The 20,915-nt window shown below is 52.5% G+C and overlaps 1 protein-coding gene across 10 annotated transcripts in view; it reads left to right on the top strand.

Annotated features, from left to right (window-relative positions):
* The window catches only part of HDAC4 (histone deacetylase 4), a 176,731-nt gene that overhangs the window by 88,729 nt on the left and 67,087 nt on the right, over nt 1-20,915 (top strand). For 8 of the 10 annotated variants that reach the window (XM_048308840.1, XM_048308841.1, XM_048308833.1 and 5 more), the window contains 2 exons: nt 7,135-7,379; nt 18,901-19,051. In XM_048308840.1, coding sequence (XP_048164797.1) covers nt 7,135-7,379; nt 18,901-19,051 — 396 coding nt within the window. The remainder of the gene's footprint in view (nt 1-7,134; nt 7,380-18,900; nt 19,052-20,915) is intronic. The other 2 variants (XM_048308834.1, XM_048308839.1) reach the window with 1 other exon arrangement.

Here is a 20,915-nt window from a genome sequence, read left to right on the forward strand (position 1 = left end):
GAGCTTCCTTCAACTCTGCTTTTTGTCCTGGGGATGTGCTGAGGGGAGAAGTTTCCTGTTCTGAAACCAAGACAGATCCATCAAAGAGGTTCAGTTGCTGGGTAATGCCTGAGGCAAAGAGGCAGGTGAAATCACATTCCCAGGAATCACAGAATCCCGGGATGGTTGGGGTTGGAAGGAACTTTAAACATCATCCAGTGCCACCTGTGCCGTGGGCAGGGACACCTCCCACTGTCCCAGGCTGCTCCAAGCCCCAATGTCCCACCTGGCCTTGGACACTGCCAGGGATCCAGGGGCAGCCACAGCTTCCTGAGCCTTTTGAGAAGAGCTATACATTTATTTTTGTTGTTTTCTGGTTTATTATTTATTATTTATTTAGCACCTTTTTTTTTTTAATGGAAACTCAAGTGGGTTTTGCTTACTCACTCCGTGCAAGGAAACTGTGGCAGGAGAGGTTTCCCACAATTGTATGAAGTTTGAAATGAGAAATAGTCCGAGCCGACTCCTTCCATTCCATTATCTTTAATTTCACAGAAAGCTCTGGCTCCATCCAAGACACTCATTTGTTAGAGATGTCACTGATGAAACTAGCAAGGAGATGAAGTGGGATAATGGTTGAAAAGGAGGTGGAGAAGCTGGTGTGTCTCCTTTGGAGCTGCTCTGTCCTGCACAGGCTCATCTGCTGGAGACATCTCTGTTGGAGGCGTCTGTGCCATCAAGGGTTTGGAGCTGGCCTTGAACTCTCCACATTCTCATTAAGGAAATACCCCTGGATATTTGTCCATGGAAGTTTATAATTTTCCAAACTCTGATGTCCTGCTCTGAGGCGAGAGGGGCTGGAACGAGATCCCTTCCAGCCCAAACCGTTCTGGGATTCCTTGCAAACTCTGGAAAATGTGGTTTTCTGTCTGTTGTGTTTGTAGCTTGGTGGGTGTTCTTTTTCTTCAAGAGAAGAGACTTTTTTTTTAATGCTTCAGATCTAAGATGGAGACAGTAGGATAAGTGGTCTGCTCTTCAAGTTTTGGCTTCCTTGTCATCATGACCAAAATCTCCATGCAGGTTCCTGATAAACTCTAATGAGGTCCGTTCAGGGGAGGAATTGGGCTCGGAAAAGCCGGGGACGATGGAAATCCCGAATCTCTGCGCCCTTATTGTGTCTGCAGGTCTCGGTAGTAATCAGGGAGAAGTTTTCCTTGCGATGAATGAGAGAGTGACATTTAAAGCTCCATCTGTTGCCTGCGGAGCGCTGCCTCGCGACGTGTTTCCATGGCTGATGGGATGATTAATTTCGGTTCCCATTCACAGAGCAGGGAACACTCCCCGAGCAGGGAGTGACTCCAGCTCGCTGAACTTCAGCGTGCGTGGAGCTCGTAGGAAACCTCCGCTGCTGTTTACTCCCAGTCTGTGCTCCCAGACAGGATCCAGGCTGCCTTCGCAGCCACCCACCTGGGCTGTCCAAACATTCCTAGGGTGCTGACCTGCCTTTGGCTCTAGCTGGGCTGCGATGCTCAAGCTTGTTGGCTGATTCCAGCCCAGAATACCCTCCCCTGGTCCTTGGAAATGGCATAACAGAGGTAGGAATTCAGTGGGACAGAAGTAACCACTTCCTCCTGCTGTCCCACCTGGCAGGGGTTTGGAACCGGGTGATTTTAAGGTTCCTTCCAACCCAGGCCATCCCATAATTCTGTGACAGTCCTTTAGTTTGCCCTGGCGTGGTGTGGATCCGCGGAGGAGCAGGGCAGGAGTCTGCCCTCATCCTGGCCCTGCATGGTGCTCGGGATGTGCTCCAGAGGATGTTGGTGTCCTGCCGTGACCTGCTCCCACCACCTGCTCTGGGACAAGCCCAGCTTGGCACAATCTTGTCCGGAGAATAAATGGAGTGAAGCTGGTAATGCCTTGTTTCCCCCCTCCTGTATTAATTTCTCCCTGTGTGTGGGACATGCCCCGTGCTGGAGATGGAACCAGCTCCGGGGGTGCTGTGCCGCGGCTTCATTCTGCTTCCCCACCGAGGCTGCTGCTTTCATCCCGGCGCTGCAGTCACATACTGCAGTAGCTCCGTGCTATTTATAGCTCTGATCTCACCGTCTCACAGTGTTTTGGGGAGTTTTGACAATTTGGGAAAGGGGAGCCCCGCTGGAAAAGGATCCCTGGGTCGGCCGGGTGGCGGAGGGGATCCCGGTGTTCCGGCCACTGCCGGGGGGGATGGATTTAATTCACAGTAATCCAGTGATGCTCGACTGACACACATCTTCCTGCCAGAATAAACCACCTCAAGTGCTCCCTTGGCTGTGCTCGGAGTCAGCAGTAGCCGCTCGCCTCCCTTTCCAGGCTGATTCCGAGCAAAACTGGGGTGGTGGGTTATAGGAACGGTGTTCCGAGGATTCGGAGCCAGCGTCACTCTCCCCACATGCCCAAGTCACTCCTGCAGGTAGCAGCTTGGTGTTTAAATGTCTTTAAACTGTTGCTGGACACCAAGGACAGTCCTGAAGAATAAAGTCAGGGAATAAACACACGATTTTCTTGCTTTTCCCCGGGGATGGAAGAGCTGGGAATAATGCTGAGAGGGGGAGATCTGTGCACATGTTTCCCCAGCGTCCCGCTGGGTGGTTCAGTGGGATGGGCATGATCCGATGGCAGCAGCCAAGAGTTTGGGATACTGAGCACATCCTCTGGCTTTGTGTTTGCTTTCTGTGGGTGCCCAAAGGCTGACGTGCTGCTCCTGGCAGAGCCTGGCCTGAGGGCACGGCTGGCACAGCAGTAATTAAGCAGCAAACTCATTAGCTGGGAATAAAGCCCCGGCCTGGAAAGGATGGGAAAGGTGGAGAAACTGAGTCCACGGGCTCTGGAAAGCCCTGGCTGGGGAAGGTCAGCCACAGCCAGCCCCAGGAACATCTCATTCCTGGTGGGCAGCAATCTGGGAGGGCACCAGGCACTGGAGAGTCACCAGAGGAGCTGGAATGCTCTTTCCTTGGGATTTTGGGAATCTCCCAGGCTCGCTCTGTCATGGGCAGGTGGGATGTGTCCTGGAGAGGGAGCTGCTTTCTTCCTCCAGCCTTGCTCTAACTCTCATCCCCAGGGTTTTGCAGCAGATTTGGGGAGGTTGATGGGATTTTTTCCCTTCTCCAAAGGGAATTGCCAGAGGAAGAAGAGCTGGGAAGGAGCTGTTTGTGTTCAGCGGGACTCGCTCTGTGCCGGAGGGAGGGAGAGCTCAGGGAAAGCATTTCCTGCACTTTCCCTTTGAAGGTGATGTTGGGTTTCAAATGTGAGAGGCAGTTTTCTGTGCTGCTTAAATTTAAATTATTAAAAAAAAAAAATAGAAGAACAAGTTAAAAAAAAAAGGAAAGGAAAGAGTAATTTTGGCAACGGCATTTGGTTTAAAAAAACTCCAGTTTGATGTCTAGTGGAAAGTGTCCCTGCCCATGGCAGGGGGCTGGAATGTGATGGTCTCTAAGGTCCCTTCCAACAAAACCCCTCTGTGGTTCTGTGATTCTGTGAATATTTTTTGGATTAACCTTAAGTGAAAGTTATGCTGAAACAAGGTTTGAATTTAAACACTCGTTTGGTGCCTCTCATACTGAATTTTTGGTTTAACATTTTAGTGTATTCCAGGACTCAGTCCTGTATTTCCATCCTTTAAAGACCAGCATGAAAAGGCTGTATCAGAGAAGGGGAAGGAAATTCAATTATAGATGTTAGTTTTATTGAAAAGTCTATTCACAGGTTTAGTGTCACCTTCCCCTAATCCCTTCCAAAACACTCAAGATTTACGGAGAAGTTTATTTCCATTTTGGAGCGTGGAAGAATCTCAAGGTACAACTTCCCTGATAATGTCTTATCTACAGCCTTCGTGTGAAACGTTTTTGATTTTTCCAGTGGAGCCAGGCTGAGACAGCTGGGAATGTTCACCAGGAGAGGAGAAGGGAGAGCTCAGAGCCCCTTCCATGGCCTAAAGGGGCTCCAAGAGAGCTGCAGAGGGACTGGGGACAAGGCATGGAGGGACAGGACACAGGGAATGGCTTCCCAGTGCCAGAGGGCAGGGCTGGATGGGATATTGGGAATTGGGAATTGTTCCCTGGGAGGGTGGGCAGGCCCTGGCACAGGGTGCCCAGAGCAGCTGGGGCTGCCCCTGGATCCCTGGCAGTGCCCAAGGCCAGGCTGGACACTGGGGCTTGGAGCAGCCTGGGACAGTGGAACCCCCATGGCAGGGGTGGCACTGGAGGGGCTTTAAGATCCCTTCCAGCCCAGACCATTCTGATTCCATGATTAAATACTTTTGTGGGACGTGCACTTTGCTTGCAGGTCGGGGATTGTCGCTTCATTTCCCCATTTTGGGTTATTCCCCTCAGTGTGTCACAGACAAGCTGGGAGGTGTCGAATTTCCGAGGGGGACTGAAGTGCTTTAGGTCTTAATTAACGTGCAGCATGCAAGCAGGCTTTGATGTACAGCCATGTTTTATTTATTTGGGAAGGGAAACACCAGCAGAGTGGTTCCAACTCAGTATAAAAAATCATCGTAACATGACTGTGGAATCAAAATCAGGCTAACTTGACCACGGGGAAGAAATAATTCCCTATATGCCAAGGGTGGCGGGGGGAAAAAAAATTAAAAAATTAACGTTTCTCTGTTCCTGCAGGGAAGAAAAAGAAGCAGGGAGAGACCGTGAGATAGTTTATTATTCATAATCGGGATCTTGTCTCCTAATTCCTGGCTTTGGCATTTCTCGTCCCGGCCCTGAATGTCGTCTTTGTGCCCTGGCTCGCGTCACGGCTGTGATTGTGCTGGTGCAGAGCCTGGAGCAGCGATTCCGAGTGTCCCGGCAAGCGCTGCCCGCAGCCCAGGCCGTGTTTGTTGTGGGGCACGGAGGGCTGGCTGCTCCCGGCGGGCCAAAGAGGGGCTTGTTTGAGCCTGAAATAGTCGGGAATCAGGGATGACGCAGCTCTGCCGGAACCCTGAATGGGAATTGTGCTCCCCGTCCCTGCGGCTGTGGGGGGATGAGTCCCTTTGGATGGGAAATGGGAGGTTGGTCAAGTTCTCTCAGGAGTGTTTTCTGGCGGGGTACAGCAACTTCAGGCTCTTCTTAGGGAGTAAAGCAGGAGGAATGGATCTCAGGGCACGCTCACGAGCGGCAGGGTGTTCCTTCTGCCTGAAACTGGACTGATTTTTGCACGCTTGGGAGGGTTGGGGGTGTTCACTTGGAGAAGAGAAGGATTCGGGGACACCTTAGAGCCTCTTCCAGGGCCTAAAGGGGCTCCAGGAGAGCTGGAGAGGGACTGGGGACGAGGCATGGAGGGACAGGACAAGGGGAACACATGGGGTCCCAGAATGGTTTGGGTTGGAAGGGACCTTAAATCTCATCCCATCCCACCCCTGCCAAGGGCAGGGACACTTTCCACTATCCCAGGCTGCTCCAAGCCCCAGTGTCCAGCCTGGCCTTGGGCACTGCCAGGGATCCAGGGGCAGCCCCAGCTGCTCTGGGCACCCTGTGCCAGGGCCTGCCCACCCTCCCAGGGAACAATTCCTTCCCAATATCCCATCCATCCTTACCCTCTGGCAGTGGGAAGCCATTCCCTGTGTCCTGTCCCTCCATGCCTTGTCCCCAGTCCCTCTGCAGCTCTCCTGGAGCCCCTTTAGGCCCTGCCAGGGGCTCTGAGGTCTCCCTGGAGCCCTCAAACACACTGTTGAGGTGAGTTAGAGCAGTTATCTGTAGGTGAGAGTGTGCTGCTCTGCCCAGAATCCCTGGCTGTGGCTCGGGAATCCATGGCAAGGAATCCTTGCTCTGGTCCTGCGGGGGAGAGAGGGGAGCAGAGAAAAGGCCACAGGAAGGAAAACAATAGGGAAGTGGAGGGAAGAGCTTGTGAGTTGAAAAATAGCAACACTTCCAGTAATGTGACCTTTTGCTGAAAATGTTTCCATCAAAAAAAGAAAGTCTCCTCCTCCTCCTCCTCCTTGGCCGAGCCGGGTGCAGGGAGGGGTGAACACGCTCCTGGACCTCTGCTCCACGAGAGTGTTTGGGAAAAACCCTATGAAAACTCTTTCCCCTGGGATGGGTAAGATTAATGTCCTGACGGAGGATGTGGAGAAAAAAAACCCCCACCTTTATTTTCCAGTTGTGCTGAAGCCCAGCGTTTCTGAGGGATTAGCCTCTGTTACCCTGTAACTGGTGTTCATTCAGAGCTCTCAGCAGAGTTATTGAGGGATTGCCCCGGAGAGAGACAGCAAATGTTGCAAATACAGAATACCTGTGAAAGGCAGAACTGTGATGCAGGTGAAATTTAGAAGATTTTTAGTCATTCATGGGGTAGGAGTAATTTCATTTTTTAGGAGATACAAGCTGAGTTCAAGTTGTTGCAAAGGGGGAATGGCTTCCCACTGCCAGAGGGCAGGGTTACATTGGGTATTGGGATTGGGAGGGAATTCTTCCCTGTGAGGGAGGGCAGGCCCTGGCACAGGGTGCCCAGAGCAGCTGGGGCTGCCCCTGGATCCCTGGCAGTGCCCAAGGCCAGGCTGGACACTGGGGCTTGGAGCAGCCTGGGGCAGTGGGAGGTGTCCCTGCCCATGGCAGGAGTGGGATGGGATGGGCTTTAAGATCCTTCCCAAGCTAAACCAGTTTGGGATTTATCACCCAACACATCGTGGTTTTCTGCATAAATTTCTTGAAGTGAGAGCCTCATGTTCCTGACCAGGGAAGTCCATCAGCTCATCCATCATGAGTCAAGATGAATCCTTTCTGTGAAGTCTTGGAATAATCTTCATCCTCCTTATTTCCAGTGGTGCTGGACGGGTGGAACGGAGGTGTGTGTGTGTTTTGAAGGCACAGATGGGTCACACGCGATGCTCTTTGCTTGTAGCAAACACACGGGTTTGTGGGAGGTGGTGCCTGGAGGAAAACTCGTTGATCCCTGAATTCCTGTAGGCCTTGGCTACCAGTAAAGGAGCGGTGTGAGTTTCATGGTGCTGCCCTTGGTTCAGTCCATGGTTCCTCGGGGCTGGGTGAGGACCCCACTGAGCCGTGCCCTTGTTTCCCCCGTAGCTGACGTGAGCACAGCGCTGTCCTTGGTTCAGCCCATGGTTCCTCAAGGTTCCTTTGCTGGATGAGGACCCCACTGAGCCCTGCCCTTGTGTTCTCCCCGCAGTTGACGTGAGCACAGCGCTGCCCTTGCAAGTGGCGCCGAGCTCGGTGCCCATGGACCTGCGGCTGGACCACCAGTTCTCCATGCCGGTGACGGAGCCCACGCTGCGCGAGCAGCAGCTGCAGCAGGAGCTGCTGGCCCTCAAGCAGAAGCAGCAGATCCAGAGGCAGATCCTGATCGCCGAGTTCCAGCGGCAGCACGAGCAGCTCTCCCGGCAGCACGAGGCGCAGCTGCACGAGCACATCAAGGTAAGGGCGGCCGGGGACCAGGATGCTGTGGGATTGTTGAGGTTGGAAAAGTGCTCCAAGATCGTGGAGCCCAGCCACCACCCCAGCACCACCACCACGCTGCATCCCGCACACCTTCGGAGCAATTCCAGGTGGTGACTCCACCACTGCCCTGAGGAACCTGTTCCAATGCCTGGCCACCGTTTCAGGGAAGATGTTTTCCCTGATCTCCAACCTGAACTTTCCCCGGCACAGCTCGACGCCGTTTCCTCTTGTCCTGTCCCTTGCTCTCCACCCTCCTGTCAGGGAGTTGTGCAGAGCCACAAGGTCCCCCCTGAGCCTTCTTTTCTCCAGGCTGAGGCCCTTTCCCTGCTCAGCTGCTCCTGGTGCTCCAGACCCTTCCCCAGCTCCGTTCCCTTCCCTGGACACAAAAAAATGCCCCAAGCTGGGAAGTTCCAGCGGAACTGAGCCCTGCAGGAGGTTACCTGTTCCTGTGGCCACACATTTGGGAGTGGAGTGGCACGGGAACTCCTCGCTGCACATTTGCCATCAGCACAAGGTGCACAGCGAGCGTGTGGACCGTGGTGGGAGTGCGGGAGCAGGGAATGCAGAGGCAGTGCCTGAGGGTGGGTCTGCACGCACAGAGTTAGGCACCAAGCAGGTGCTGTGCCCAGCGTGGGACAGGGAGGGAACACCAGGCAGGGTCAGCAGGCAGTCCAGTTTGGAAGATGGCTGTGGCAGAGCGAAAACAGGAGACATTATATAAATATTTCCCAGTGCTGGACTATTGCTATGGCAACGTAAGCTTTCCGAATTGCTAATAGGCTCCTTTTTTCAAAGGGGGATTAGTGCTGCACATGGTAAATAGCCTTAATGTAATATTGAAAAGCAACCTCGATTCAACCTTATATAACTTTCATTTTAATACAAAAAGCATGTCAGAGTGGGGAAGATGGGATTAAAAGTTAATGGGGTGTTATTTACAGACTTCTCAGTACAGAGAGGAGCTGGGGTTTGTCAGAGGTGCCCCTGTTTGAGGCTGGATTAGCAGCAAACGCCCCTGTCCCTGGGTGAGTCCTCTGTGCTGTCACCAGGGCAGAGGTGAGGAGGTGCCTGGGTGTAGCTGTATTTATACATGGATGCATAATGTGGGCATCTCTGGGGGCATGTGTGGAATGTTGGTGTATCCCCACGTTCATCCACAGCTGGTGCAAGCACTCGGGGTGGGGGGGGGAAGGATGGGGAACTCCTGTGGCAAATATTTGCATTCTTCCCTTCTAATTGCCCGTGCCTGTAGTTATTTGTCTATGAAAAATCAGGCCGGCCCGTTCCCATTTAATGGCCAGGTTCAAAGCTGATAGGAACATATTTACCCTCATTTGTGGTAAAGCTCTGACTGCCTCTGCTCAAAATCTGTGTTAGGAGGAAGCTGGGCTCTAATTTTGAGAGGCCACAGTGTATCCAGCCCATTAGGTAATGAAGCTCTTCATCTCGTGTGTAAGCCTGGCTAAACGAGAGCCTTAAAATAGGGATGATATAATTCTGTGCAGAAGGGTGGCCTGCAAGGTGATCTCTGAGAGTAGGAAGTGTGTCCGTGGGACCCGAGTTGCTTTAAAAATCAAACAGCCCCTTGCTGAAATAAACACTGCGATGCCTCACAGAGGAAATAACCCCACGCCCTGCCCCAGCGTGTGGCTGTGGTGTGTTTTCTCTGGGGAAACGTCTTGCCTGTCTCCGTGTGAAGAAGCCAACCCACATTTAGGTGACTCTTACAACTGGCAGCTGTGTTAAGTCCAGTGGCTCTGAGTGCAGGGAAGCGATTATTGTGCCCAGAGAATTAAAATATATAACTTTAAATTTGGGCTCGGAGCTGCCAAGCTCCTTTATGGCTCATGAAGAAAGCAGGGTGGGGATGTTAAAGCAAATAAAACCCATTTATCTTCTTCAGAAGAAGCTCTTGAGCTGTGAAACCTGGTATAGAAATAGTCCTGAGTGAAGATGCAGAGCTCTTTTTGGAGAAATTTAGTCGGTTTTTTGGGGTTTTTTAATCGCATGTCCACACAGGCGTGAACACCCCCATGGCAGGGGTTGGGAATGGGATGAGCTTTAGGCTCCCTCCCAGTCCAAACCATTCTGTGATTCTATGGTAATGTTAAACCTGCAATTGCTTTGGAAACTGCTTCTGTGAAGGAGGAAGAATTTCTGCATTTTACTCTGTTCTGTGTATCTGCTGCTGTCTAGAATTGATTAATTTGGCTTTTTCCATTCCAGCCTAGCATCCACCATTTTACTCAACAAGTGCAAAGCTTTCATGAAATCCCCAAATGCTTTGGGTTGGAAAGGACCCTGAGGATCATCTAATTCCCACCCCTGCCATTGGCAGGGACACCTCCCACTGTCCCAGGCTGCTCCCAGCCCCAGTGTCCAGCCTGGCCTTGGACACTGCCAGGGATCCAGGGACAGCCCCAGCTGCTCTGGGCACCCTGTGCCAGGGCCTGCCCACCCTCCCAGGGAACAATTCCTTCCCAAGATCCCATCCAGCCCTGCCCTCTGGCACTGGGAAGCCATTCCCTGTGTCCTGTCCCTCCATGCCTTGTCCCCAGTCCCTCTGCAGCTCTCCTGGAGCCCCTTTAGGCCCTGCAAGGGGCTCTGAGGTCTCCCTGGAGCCTTCCCTTCTCCAGGTGAGCACCCCCAGCTCTCCCAGGTGGTGAAGCTTTCAAACAGCTCCTTTGTTTCCAGTGCTGATTCCTGTGCTGGTACAGGAGAAATCGTGGTTTGGGGTCTTTTTATTTCCTTTTATTGCTGTGGTGTTGGTGGGAACAGAGGAACTGGTCTGACTTGACAGGAAGTGAGAAGGGGGGAACATCCCTCCATCCCACCCCCCAAACAAAGCAGGAGTGTGAGGAACGCTTAAGTGAGCGAAGTTTGGCCTGGAAAATGCTGGCATGACTTGCCTGTTTTTCTATCCCAGTAGATAACTTTTTCCTATTGAGAGCTGAAGTTTTGGCTTTTTCCAGAGCTTGGAATCGCTTCCATCAGCTCAGTTTTAATCATCTGACCTAGTGCAGGAGGAGAAGACGATGACTGCCTGAGCATGTGATCAGGCAGTCCTGATCCTGGTGTGTCCCAGTGCTTGCTGTTAGAGATGCTGTGTTTTGGCCTTCACATGAAAGTGCCAAATTCTCCAAGGTGGTGCAATTTGGAGAGAGCCAGGAAACGAGTGAAAAAATATTTGTGGAAGGGCTCTATAATGGACACAGAGCTTGGCACAGGAGGGTTAGGAGAAAACAGGGTCGTGTAGAGAGAGATGGGAGAAGGGGGAATGGCTTTAAACTGAAAGAGAGGTAAGTTTAGATTGGATCTTCAGAAGAAATTAGTGAGGAGGGATGGGGCTTGGAGCAAACTGGTCTAGTGGGAGGTGTCCCTGCCACAGCAGGGGGTTGGAGTGGGATGAGCTTTAAGGTCCCTTCCAACCCAAACCGTTCTGTGGCGATTCTGTGAAAAGCCTGACGTGTTTAGGGAAAGTAAGCGGAGCCTTTTGAAGGCTTCACACCATACGGAGCAGGGCAGGCTGCTTCTTCCACAGCTCCAGAGCAGCTCTGCGGATTGCCCAGGCCTGACTCCAGAGAGCGCCGGGGGCTGGAGGCACCAGCAGTGGCTGCTCTCTCCTGTAGCCACTCACCTTCAGCCAGATGGATTTTCCACTCCTCTCTGCCTCGCCAGATGTGGGACAGACAATATTTATGGCCTTCAAATCTGCCTTCCTAAACAAAACCAAGGATGGAACAAGGAGCCTGGCTCTCGGGTGAGATGGTGGAAAGCCTCTCCGCAGGTCCCGCTGTGAGCTCTGCCTGACCTTTGGTTGTGGAGGAACCGGCGAGGAATTTTTTCCTTTGTGAGTCACTCATTCCCAGCCAAGATCAGCTGGAAGTTACCAAAAGCTTTTCCGTTCGCCCTTCTGGTCAAGGGCTGGAGCGGGGCGATGGAAGAGGGGCAGGATGGGCGCTTTGGCAGGGCCAGAGGCACCTCGGGCACTGTGAGCTCAGCGGGAAGGGAAGGACGTCGTGGGGAATGTGGTTCATCTCCTCTGTCCGAGCTTGGAGCAGGGCTCTTCCCAGCTCTGGCTGTTTTATAGCCACAGCCGGAAACTTCTGGGGGATGCTGACGCACGTCGGCGGGAGGGATAACAGCGCAGGGAAGCAGCTGAGCCTCCCAGCTCCTCGTGGGCCTGAAATCCTCACCCGCGGGTGTGCAACCCCATTCCCAGTTTCCCCACCATTGGAGAAAGGACTGTGTGCAGAGGGAGTGCTGGGCTGTGCATCCAGCATGGACGGGATGGGCAGGGAAGCAGCAGCAGGGAAAGGAGCTTTGAGAGGACGTTTGCTGTGCGGTGATCCTGAAATTGTTCTCTTTCCCTTGACAGAATGAATTCCTGCATTGAGTGAGGGGTGGTAACACCTCCGAGGGATCAGCCTCTTGTTCAGAGACACGGGTTGAAACTCTCGAGCCATTCCTTTGGTTACAGAGAGAGAAAATCTTGCAGGGAATCTTCCAGACGGATTTTGCTGTGCTGTAAAGAAATGTAATTCTTCCCCAAAGATGTCTAGACTTGATAGTTGTCATGCTGATGCTGAGGGGAGAAACTGCTCCTTGCTTTCATGTGGAGCCACCTGCCCGTGGAATGGCAGGTTTGCCTGCAGGATACCCCTGGAGCTGCTCAAGGCCAGGCTGGATGGGGTTGTGGTGGAAGGTGTCCCTGCCCCGGGCAGGGTGTGGAACTGGATCATCTCTAAGGTCCCTCCCAACCCACCCCAACGCATTCCATGATTCCGTGGTAGCTCACCGGGCCCAAATAACATTGTCCTTTAGTGGGGCTGCTCTCAGCGTAGCCCTGACGGTGCCCAGAGCTTCTCTTTGGTGGCCTCTCCATGTTGATTCCCGCTCAGCAGGGAAGGCTGGGCATGTTCCAGTTCTGCTGCTGGGACCGGTGTCACCTGCTGATCCCCTGTGGCACCTCCCCCGTGTCCCCAGCAGGGACGGTGCCAGCAGCACCGTGGCTCCCACAAAGCACCCGCTTCCCTCGGACTCCAGAAGGGCAGGCTCCCGTCTCACCCCCCGATATCCCAGCTCCCGATCCCGGGCCTGTCTGCTTCGTGCTCTCTTCCTGCAGCAGCCAGCGTGGAGGGGCTCCCTCTGCTCATTTTTGCGCGGCTCTTCCGCAGTGCGCCCGTTGCTCGCGGCCTGCGTCCTTTTCAAGAGGAACTTTAAAAGCCTGGAGATACCAGGTGTCTGCCTCTGTCTGGATTCCGGGATGATAGGATTATTCATCTTAGGAAGCTGCAGCTGGGTACAGTCGGTGGTAAAAGACCAGACTGAACATTTTGTGCCTCGTTACCACTCGAGCGCCTTGGAACTCACGCTATTTCCAGACGGCTTCCTGTTCTTTCTCAGTAACCTTGCCTCGCTTTTCTGGCACACCGAGCCGGCTCCAAAACTTACACCTTAGATCCTGCAAAACTTAACTTCTGATGGAAGCAACCCTGGGGAAGACCTTTGGAAGATCAGAGCGTTTGCTGCCTTTGAAGGGGGTGGGTGGTGACTTCTCCTCAGCCTCAAAGTCGGAATCTTTTCTGAGAGCGGTGAGGACAAAGCTGCACAGGGAGAGCTGGGTTCTGTCAACAAATCCATGGAGCAGCTTGGACACCTTTTACCCCATCTCTCGGCTGAAGGATTCCTGCGGCAGGCTGGGATAACTCAGGCATCTTGCTGCCATCCAGGCACTGTTGGTGGTGTCAGGAGTGAAGCTGGAGTGCTCATCCAGGGGAGTTTGTCTGCTCTGGTCCTTACAGAGCCACTGGAAATCGATGAAAGAAACGTTTCCTGGTGGTTTCTTCTGAGATGGGCCACGGTTGCTTGGCTGGAAGGAGCACAAGGAGAACTTCAGCCCTGCCTGGAGTAAAATACGTGAGGGGCACCTTGATTGTTTCTTTGCCAGCTTGGAATTCCAAAGTAAATGGCAGCAGAAGGGATATTCTGGCAGTTCCCACACCTGAATGTTGGACTCCAGTTTTATCTTATTTTTGAACTTACAAAACATTTGGAAGTAGTCAAAGACAACACAAAGAATCAGGGCAGGGATGAGGAAATATGCCACTGGATCCTGCTGTTATGCCAGGAATACTGACCTGTTAATGTAGACCACTGCTGATCCAGAAACGTGGAGTTCCTGTAATACCCAAAATACCCCAAAACAATTCACAGAGGATGTAACTGCTCCTCCAAGGACCCAGGTCTCATCTCTTATTTAGCATTAAACATCTGGGGCTCCTCCTTTACGTGGTTTTTTTATGTGGTCCTTTGGTTTGCAGGGCTTTGGTCTAAGTCGAATTTTCTGATTTACTTATTGCCATCCATGCTGGGATGGGCATTCCCTGCTCCTGATTGCCTCCCCTTCAACAATAACCACGTAAAGCCCAGCAGAGGCAGACTCAAAGGAGTTTTCCTCACCTTTCAAGGGGAAAGTTGGAGAAGGAGCTGAATGTGCTGGATACTACAAACGGAGCTTGCTGCTTTCTGAAAAGGCTGTTGGATATTCTGCTTCCGGAGAGAGGGAAAAGTTAGGCTGGAATGGGAATCAGGGAGCAAGAGGCTCATACAAAAGCATTCCCAGTGCTGAACCTTTGCAGGTATTCAGGACCCAGAGGGCTTCCGGCCTTTTAGGAGAGGTAATGGCACGGGAAGGAGTCTGGGATACAAGATTCCATATCCACATATGAGCTGCCAAAGTAAAAGCACGGGATCTTATCACCGTCATTCCTGGTCCTGGAGACGGTTTAGCCTCATAAACCTGAACACCAGACGTTCTCAGTAGGACGTGTCTGACCGAGATCAGCCTCTTGCCCAGGGAGCTGTCGGCCGGGAGGGATCGTTTCCCTGTGGAAAATTCCCTGCCCATGGGAATTTCTGGCACGGGACCGCCGGCTGTCAGCTGCCCGATGGCGGGAAGGGGGCACGCGGGATGCGTGTCCCGGAAAAGAGATGAGAGGTGCTCGCTCTCCCAGATCTTTGTGTCCTGGCTGCTGCTGGAAGCCACAATGATCCCCCCTCCCCGTGTCCCAGCACAGCTGATTTGTTCTGCCCGGCCTCTGGTGCTCCAGGAGATATCCCAAACACGCCGCCACGGAGCCAAGAGAGCGGATCCTGAAACCGGAGCCACAGCCCGAGGCTTCAGTAAACAGGATGGGGGAACACGAAGCAGAGAGTCCAGCCAGCGCTGGGATCGCTGTAAAACAACCCAGCAGAGCAGTGCTCCCAGAAATCCACCTCCCAGAAATCCCAGTGTCTGTGCTTTGCTTCCACCCGTAACCACGGATTTTTTGGGGGGTGGTTTGATGTGTACGTTCTTGGCCAGTTTTTCTTCATCCTCACCTACGACTTGACTTTATTTTTAAAGAACCTGAGCTCAAGATCCCTTTAAATACCCGATTTAAGCTCCCCAAACTGTAGAATTTGGCCAGAACCGGTGGCAGAAGATCCCTTCCCTGGTATCCCCCCGTGCTGGAGCTGATCTCAGGTGTGGGTTGAGGCGCACGTTGGGAGCTGGACACAGCAACTTTGGGTGCCAGGGAATATTTGTCAGCCAGAAGTGTTCCAGCTGCCGTTCACCCAGGCTCGTGCTTATCTCCACAAGCTGTCTGGGCACGGATTATTTTGCTCTCCCTTCCACTAATTGCTGCTATTCAAAATAATCTCTTATAAACACCCAGGAGCCAGTCTGAGCTCGGGGGGGGGCAGGAAGGATCTCTGTGCTTGGCTTCTTGTTTGGCAGCTGGAGGAGTGGTTGTGAAAGTCTCCATGAAATGCATCCCGGTTCTCTCTGGGAAATGGGATCTTGGTGTCAGCACCCCACTCTTCCTGGGAGGGCACTGCCTGGCTGCTGGAGGATTTTGGAACATGACCTTTTCACCTCTGATGACTGAAGGGAGCCATTTTAGCTGCGTTTCCCTTAAAAAGAGGTTTCTCTGTGACAGTTTCCCCACTGATAAGGTGTCGGTCCCCCTCCCAGGGTGACAAGCTGGAGCACTGAAGACAATTGAGGAGTGTGATGGCAAAATCCTCTGGATCGCTGAGTGCTCACGGCAGGCCGGCAGTTGATAAATACCTGGAAATGCTCTGCATTCTCCCTGTTACCTCTATTAATATTAATATATGCTAAAGGAGCACCAGCAGCACTAACTGCAGGTACAGTTGAACATTTGTGCAGTTTTCAGAAATAGTGGGAGCAGTGACATTAAACATATGCAGGAATCCCCATAGTTATGAATATTTACAAATATTGATTTTGGCAGGAGCACCTAATTCAGATGTTCTGAGCTCCCTGATGCAGCGTGTGCGTCTGTCACACGGTGCTCCTCAAACTCAGGGCTGAGTTAGTCTCAGATCCTGAGGGATTTCCCTCAGTGAATGAACTTTGTGATGACATTTCAGTGTTTGGGAAATACAGTTGGGGAATAAACCCCCTGCCCCAGCTGCCTGCGATGAACACACAGGGTCCGAGTGGGCAGTGCCTGTTCAAATTGGCCTCGGTTGCTTTAAATGAACCAGAAACTGATGTTTTTCTGATGCTTTTTTCTGACACCCTGTCACTCCTGGAGCTCTGGCAGCCTCGGGGCCGTGCCCATTCCCTGGGGAGCCTGGGCAGTGCCCAGCACCCTCTGGGGGAAGAACCTTTCCCTGATACCCAACCTAAATTTCTGTTTCCCCATAACATTCTTGGTAAGCGTGGAGAAATATTCATGCTCTGAGAAGACACCCGGATGGGTTTTCTTCTCTCGTTTTCCCAGGCTACAGCAGACACCAACAGTGATTTCTTCTCATTTTTCATGGATACAATCGGAGACATGGCTTCATTATTTTATTTTTTAAATTTTTTCTTTTTTCAACTTTGAAATGATTCGAAAAACTATATTAAGAATAGGCTTTGTGGAAACTGGGGTCAAAACGAGCAGAGACAATACATCCCTAATGAAACTTCCCTAAACCATCCAGCTACAAATTGGGCTTTTCATTCTCATTTCGCTCCAGATGTCAGTGAAAGCACAGCTCCTCCTAAAGCAGCCTAATGTATGTAAACCATCGCAGGAAGCAGAGCCTGCGGAGCCTAGGAGACTGCAGATGGAGAGAAAAGGCTCCTGATTCCATAAAAATAACAAAACCTGTTTTACCATATTGTGCATTAAATATTGTTCATTTGCATACTTTCCATGGCGAGGTTCTCAAAGCCCACCATGTGGTGGACTTGTTGGAAGTCGGAAAAGAGACTCTTTCCCCAAATGGAGACGTGTTAGTAGAAGCTGCTGCTTAATTAGAAAACAAAAATAGCTGGTTTCCTCTATTTTTTTCCTCCTTTTCTAGGTTTTTTTTTGAGTGTGGATTTTCGGTTGTTTACACATAATTCAATAGAATTAGGAGGGGAGGCATAGGTGCAGTGGCTGCAAATAACTGGATTTTCGGTGTTTTACAACAGCCTGCCTGCTTGGAACAGGCAGCAGCAGGGATTCCTCCATGGAGAGTTTCCAGCAGATAGCCAGGCAGATTGTAAATACTTCTTAGATTGTGGTTTTTTGCATCTTTATATAGAATGGTGTGATTTTATTTGTATCTGTGGTGCATCCGTGGCTCAAGCATTGAGTGGGGCAAGTGTGCAATGCCACAAGTTATTCAGAGGATCCTAGAATATCCACAGCTGGAAGGGACTCACAAGGGTCATCAAGTCCAGCTCCTGGCCCTGCACAGGATGCCCCAAGAATCACAATTAAAGGGATGAAAAGGAAGATGAGCTCAAGGAGAAGGAAAACCTGTGGGGTAGGAGTCTCGTGTCTGCAGGAGCTGGCAGGGTCTGGAGAAGGATGGATTGAGAGAGCTTGGAGAGAGCAGGTTCCCTGTCCCAGCAGCCGTGGCTTGGACCCTGCCCACAGCAGGGGCTTGGAACGAGGTGATCCTTCAGGCCCCTTCCAACCCAAACCATTCCACAATTCCGTGCTCCCGATCCCTCTCCGCCGCGGGGATTTCTCGGGAGCGGTGGGTGGTATCCGAGCACAGGCCCCCATTAAGTGCAGCCCTGGAGAGCTCGGGGCTCTGAGGCTGGAGGCTGCCAGCTCCCAGTCAATCCCTCGGTTTATAAGCTGCCAACGTAAAGAGTGCCGGGTGGGCGCCGTGCTCCGGAGGGCTCCGGAGGGCTCCGGCATTCCGGCCCTTGGCGGGAGGCCGAGGAGCGGCCCACACGCTTGGCTGCGGCCTGCGCCTTGCCAGGGAGGGTGCAAATCAAGCGGGCAGCTGCGGACTCCAACGGAGCAAAGCTCCAGCTCGGCTTTTGTAGGGAAAAGCAGTTTTAGATCCCCACGGAGATCCCTCCACAGCTCTGCAGGCCGCCGGGCCGCGCCGCTCGTCACCTGCCTTTCCACAGCCTCGCGCGCTCCCGGCCGGCGCTCGGGACACGGGGCGCTCCCTCACACACCCGGGACACGGGGCGCTCCCTCACGCCATCCCGGGGCACAGCACACCCTCACCCTCACCCACCCGGGACACGGGGCGCTCCCTCACACACCCGGGACACGGGGCGCTCCCTCACACACCTGGGACACGGGGTGCTCCCTCACACCATCCCGGGGCACAGCACACCCTCACCCTCACCCACCCGGGACACGGGGCGCTCCCTCACCCATCCGGGACACGGGGCGCTCCCTCACCCACCCGGGACACGGGGCGCTCCCTCACCCACCCGGGACACGGGGCGCTCCCTCACCCACCCGGGACACGGGGCGCTCCCTCACGCCATCCGGGGCACAGCACATCCACCTGCTGCCCTCCGTCCCGTGGGAATGGCCTCTGCGCCCAAACAGGGGGCATGCACCCCAAATTGCCCAGGAGCCTGGTGGGGACGCTGACGCCTTCCAGCTGCTGGGACTTGGGGACCCATGGCGGGACTTGCGCTAGGGTAGGAGCCTCTGGTGCTTCTAGCCTTGAAGGTCCCGTTTGATGGGAGCTTTGCAAATAATTACCTTAATTAGACATCATGTCTCCTGATTATTCCCATGGATGTGGGCGAATCAAGAGGCTCAGGGTAAATCCTTCCTGGAGAAGTTATTGGAGGACTTATTTTTTTTATATATTGAGGAAATCATTTTATAATTAATCACAGAATCTCAGCGTGGTTGGAGTTAGGTGGGACATTAAATTCCACCTTGTTCCACACCTTCCACTATCCCAGGTTGCTCCAAGCCCCATCCAGCCTGGCTTGAAACACTTCCAGGGATCCAGGGGCAGCCACAATTTCCACAACTTCCCCGTACAACAAATAATACTGAAGGTGCCCTAGTGGGTATTTATCTAAAACAGGTGATGGAGATAAAAGGAAGGCCCGTGCTTGTCCTTATTTCCATGAATTAAGCCCTGTCCTTGTCACCTGCCTGCAGCCTCTGCTTTGGCCCTGGGAAGGCTGATGGTGTTAATTTGGTCCTTTTCCCCGTTCCCTTCTCCGCAGCAGCAGCAGGAGATGCTGGCCATGAAGCATCAGCAGGAGCTGCTGGAGCACCAGAGGAAGCTGGAGCAGCACCGACAGGAGCAGGAGCTGGAGAAGCAGCACCGGGAGCAGAAACTGCAGCAGCTGAAAAACAAAGAGAAAGGGAAAGAGAGTAAGTGGCCAAAGCTCCCTCGTTTGGGTGGTGACAGGTGGATGGGAGCCATGGAGGAGCCTCAGAAAGCTGGAGGAACCTCCTTGAGGGCACGGGGAGCTTGTGAGGGGACTCATCAGGGGGATTGAGGGGAAGAGAGAAATGTATTTCTCTGCTTTATCTTCATTTTCGTCTCGCTAAATGCCATTTTAGCGTTTTTCAAAAGGAAGCGTATCCTCTCTTCCCTTGATTTTACATTTTTTGAAGTATTTTTGGCAGCATTCCTAATGGAGGCAGAATATTAAGCCCATGAAATACACCAGATGCACGCTGCACTCCTTTTCTCTTTCTGCTGCTCTGAATTCCACTCCTTTTAAGACGTAGCCTGAGTTCTCAGCTCTCCCCTTTTTGAAGCATTTCCATTCAGCAGGAGCTTTTTTTTCAGGAGGTGACAGCTTGTGGGTGCCTTCCCCACTATGTGTCATTATGCACTTGAGGAGATCATTGTGGCCTCACAATGTCCCTTATCAGAGACGATCGGGGCTGCTTGTTAGGGCTTCTTTTGCAAGTGAATGGGGGGAAAAAAATACCTCCCCGAGTTGTGCCATCAACTCCTCGGGTCTGGTTTCGTGATGGGAGGAGTGGTGGAAGGAGGATGGGATGCTGGCTGGAAACTGGGAATAAGATAAAGCTCCGAGAACTTTTTTAGTAGGGAAAGACTGGGGTCTGGGAGACCTTTCTAAATCCTAGAAAGACCAGAGGTCCAGAATCCCTAAGTGTTTCCCCTTCCCCCTGCTGCTCCCATCAGCTGTTGATGTTTGATCCATGTTTTGCTGGGCCTCTCCTCAGAATTGATACCTGCCCATCCTCATTAAAGTAATCTGGAAAGGAATTTAAATGCCCGAATCTCTGGAAAATAGGAGCAAAGCAGCTTTTGGGTGAAACACAGAGGTGTGGAGGAAAAAACCCCGAATTTGGGGATGTGAAGTTGAAGATTCTGTTCCCATGGCTACAGGTTTATTTTTAAATTACTTTTTGTTTAAGAAGTGCTGTGGTGTAGAATCATTATCGCACCTCGGCTCTTAAGGACACTTAAGTTATTTTTCTCACATCACAGAATTTGGTGAAGAGAAGCTAAAATTGTCCTGATCTGAAATATGAAGAGAGTGTGAGAGAGGTAGAGTTTGTTCTTCCTCCTTATTAACACCTCTGCTCTGGAGCCAGGCTGGGAGAGCTGGGGGTGTTCACCTGGAGAAGAGAGCAATCCAGGGAGAGCTCAGAGCCCCTGGCAGGGCCTAAAGGGGCTCCAGGAGAGCTGCAGAGGGACTGGGGACAAGGCATGGAGGGACAGGACACAGGGAATGGCTTCCCAGTGCCAGAGGGCAGGGCTGGATGGGATATTGGGAATTGGGAATTGTTCCCTGGGAGGGTGGGCAGGCCCTGAATGACCCCAGCTGCCCCTGGATCCCTGGCAGTGTCCCAGGCCAGGCTGGATGGGGCTTGGAGCAGCCTGGGATAGTGGAAGGTGTCCCTGCCCGTGGCAGGGAGTTGGAATTAGAGGATCCTCAGGGTCCCTCCCAACCCAAAGCACTCTGAGGTTCCATGGTATCTTTCAGCTTCCAGTAAAGGAGGAGGACCTTCCAGGGGAGCCTTCATAAACCTTCCAGTCCAAAAATGTTGTGCTTCAAGTCTTCGAAGCACCGGGTTTATCCCAAACTGCCAGAACACAGCCAGGTTTGGTTGTTGTGAGGATGCTAATGGATTAAGGGTGACACATTCTGCAGAGAGAAGGCTTTTAAGCATGCATTTGTCACCTCTTCTGCCCCTCAGGGGTTTATCTCCAGCTCTTTGCTTGAACTTTCCGCCAAGCCTGTGTTTGTAGAGC

The sequence above is a fragment of the Corvus hawaiiensis genome, chromosome 7 (genome assembly GCF_020740725.1).
Source record: "Corvus hawaiiensis isolate bCorHaw1 chromosome 7, bCorHaw1.pri.cur, whole genome shotgun sequence".
NCBI lineage: Eukaryota > Metazoa > Chordata > Aves > Passeriformes > Corvidae > Corvus > Corvus hawaiiensis.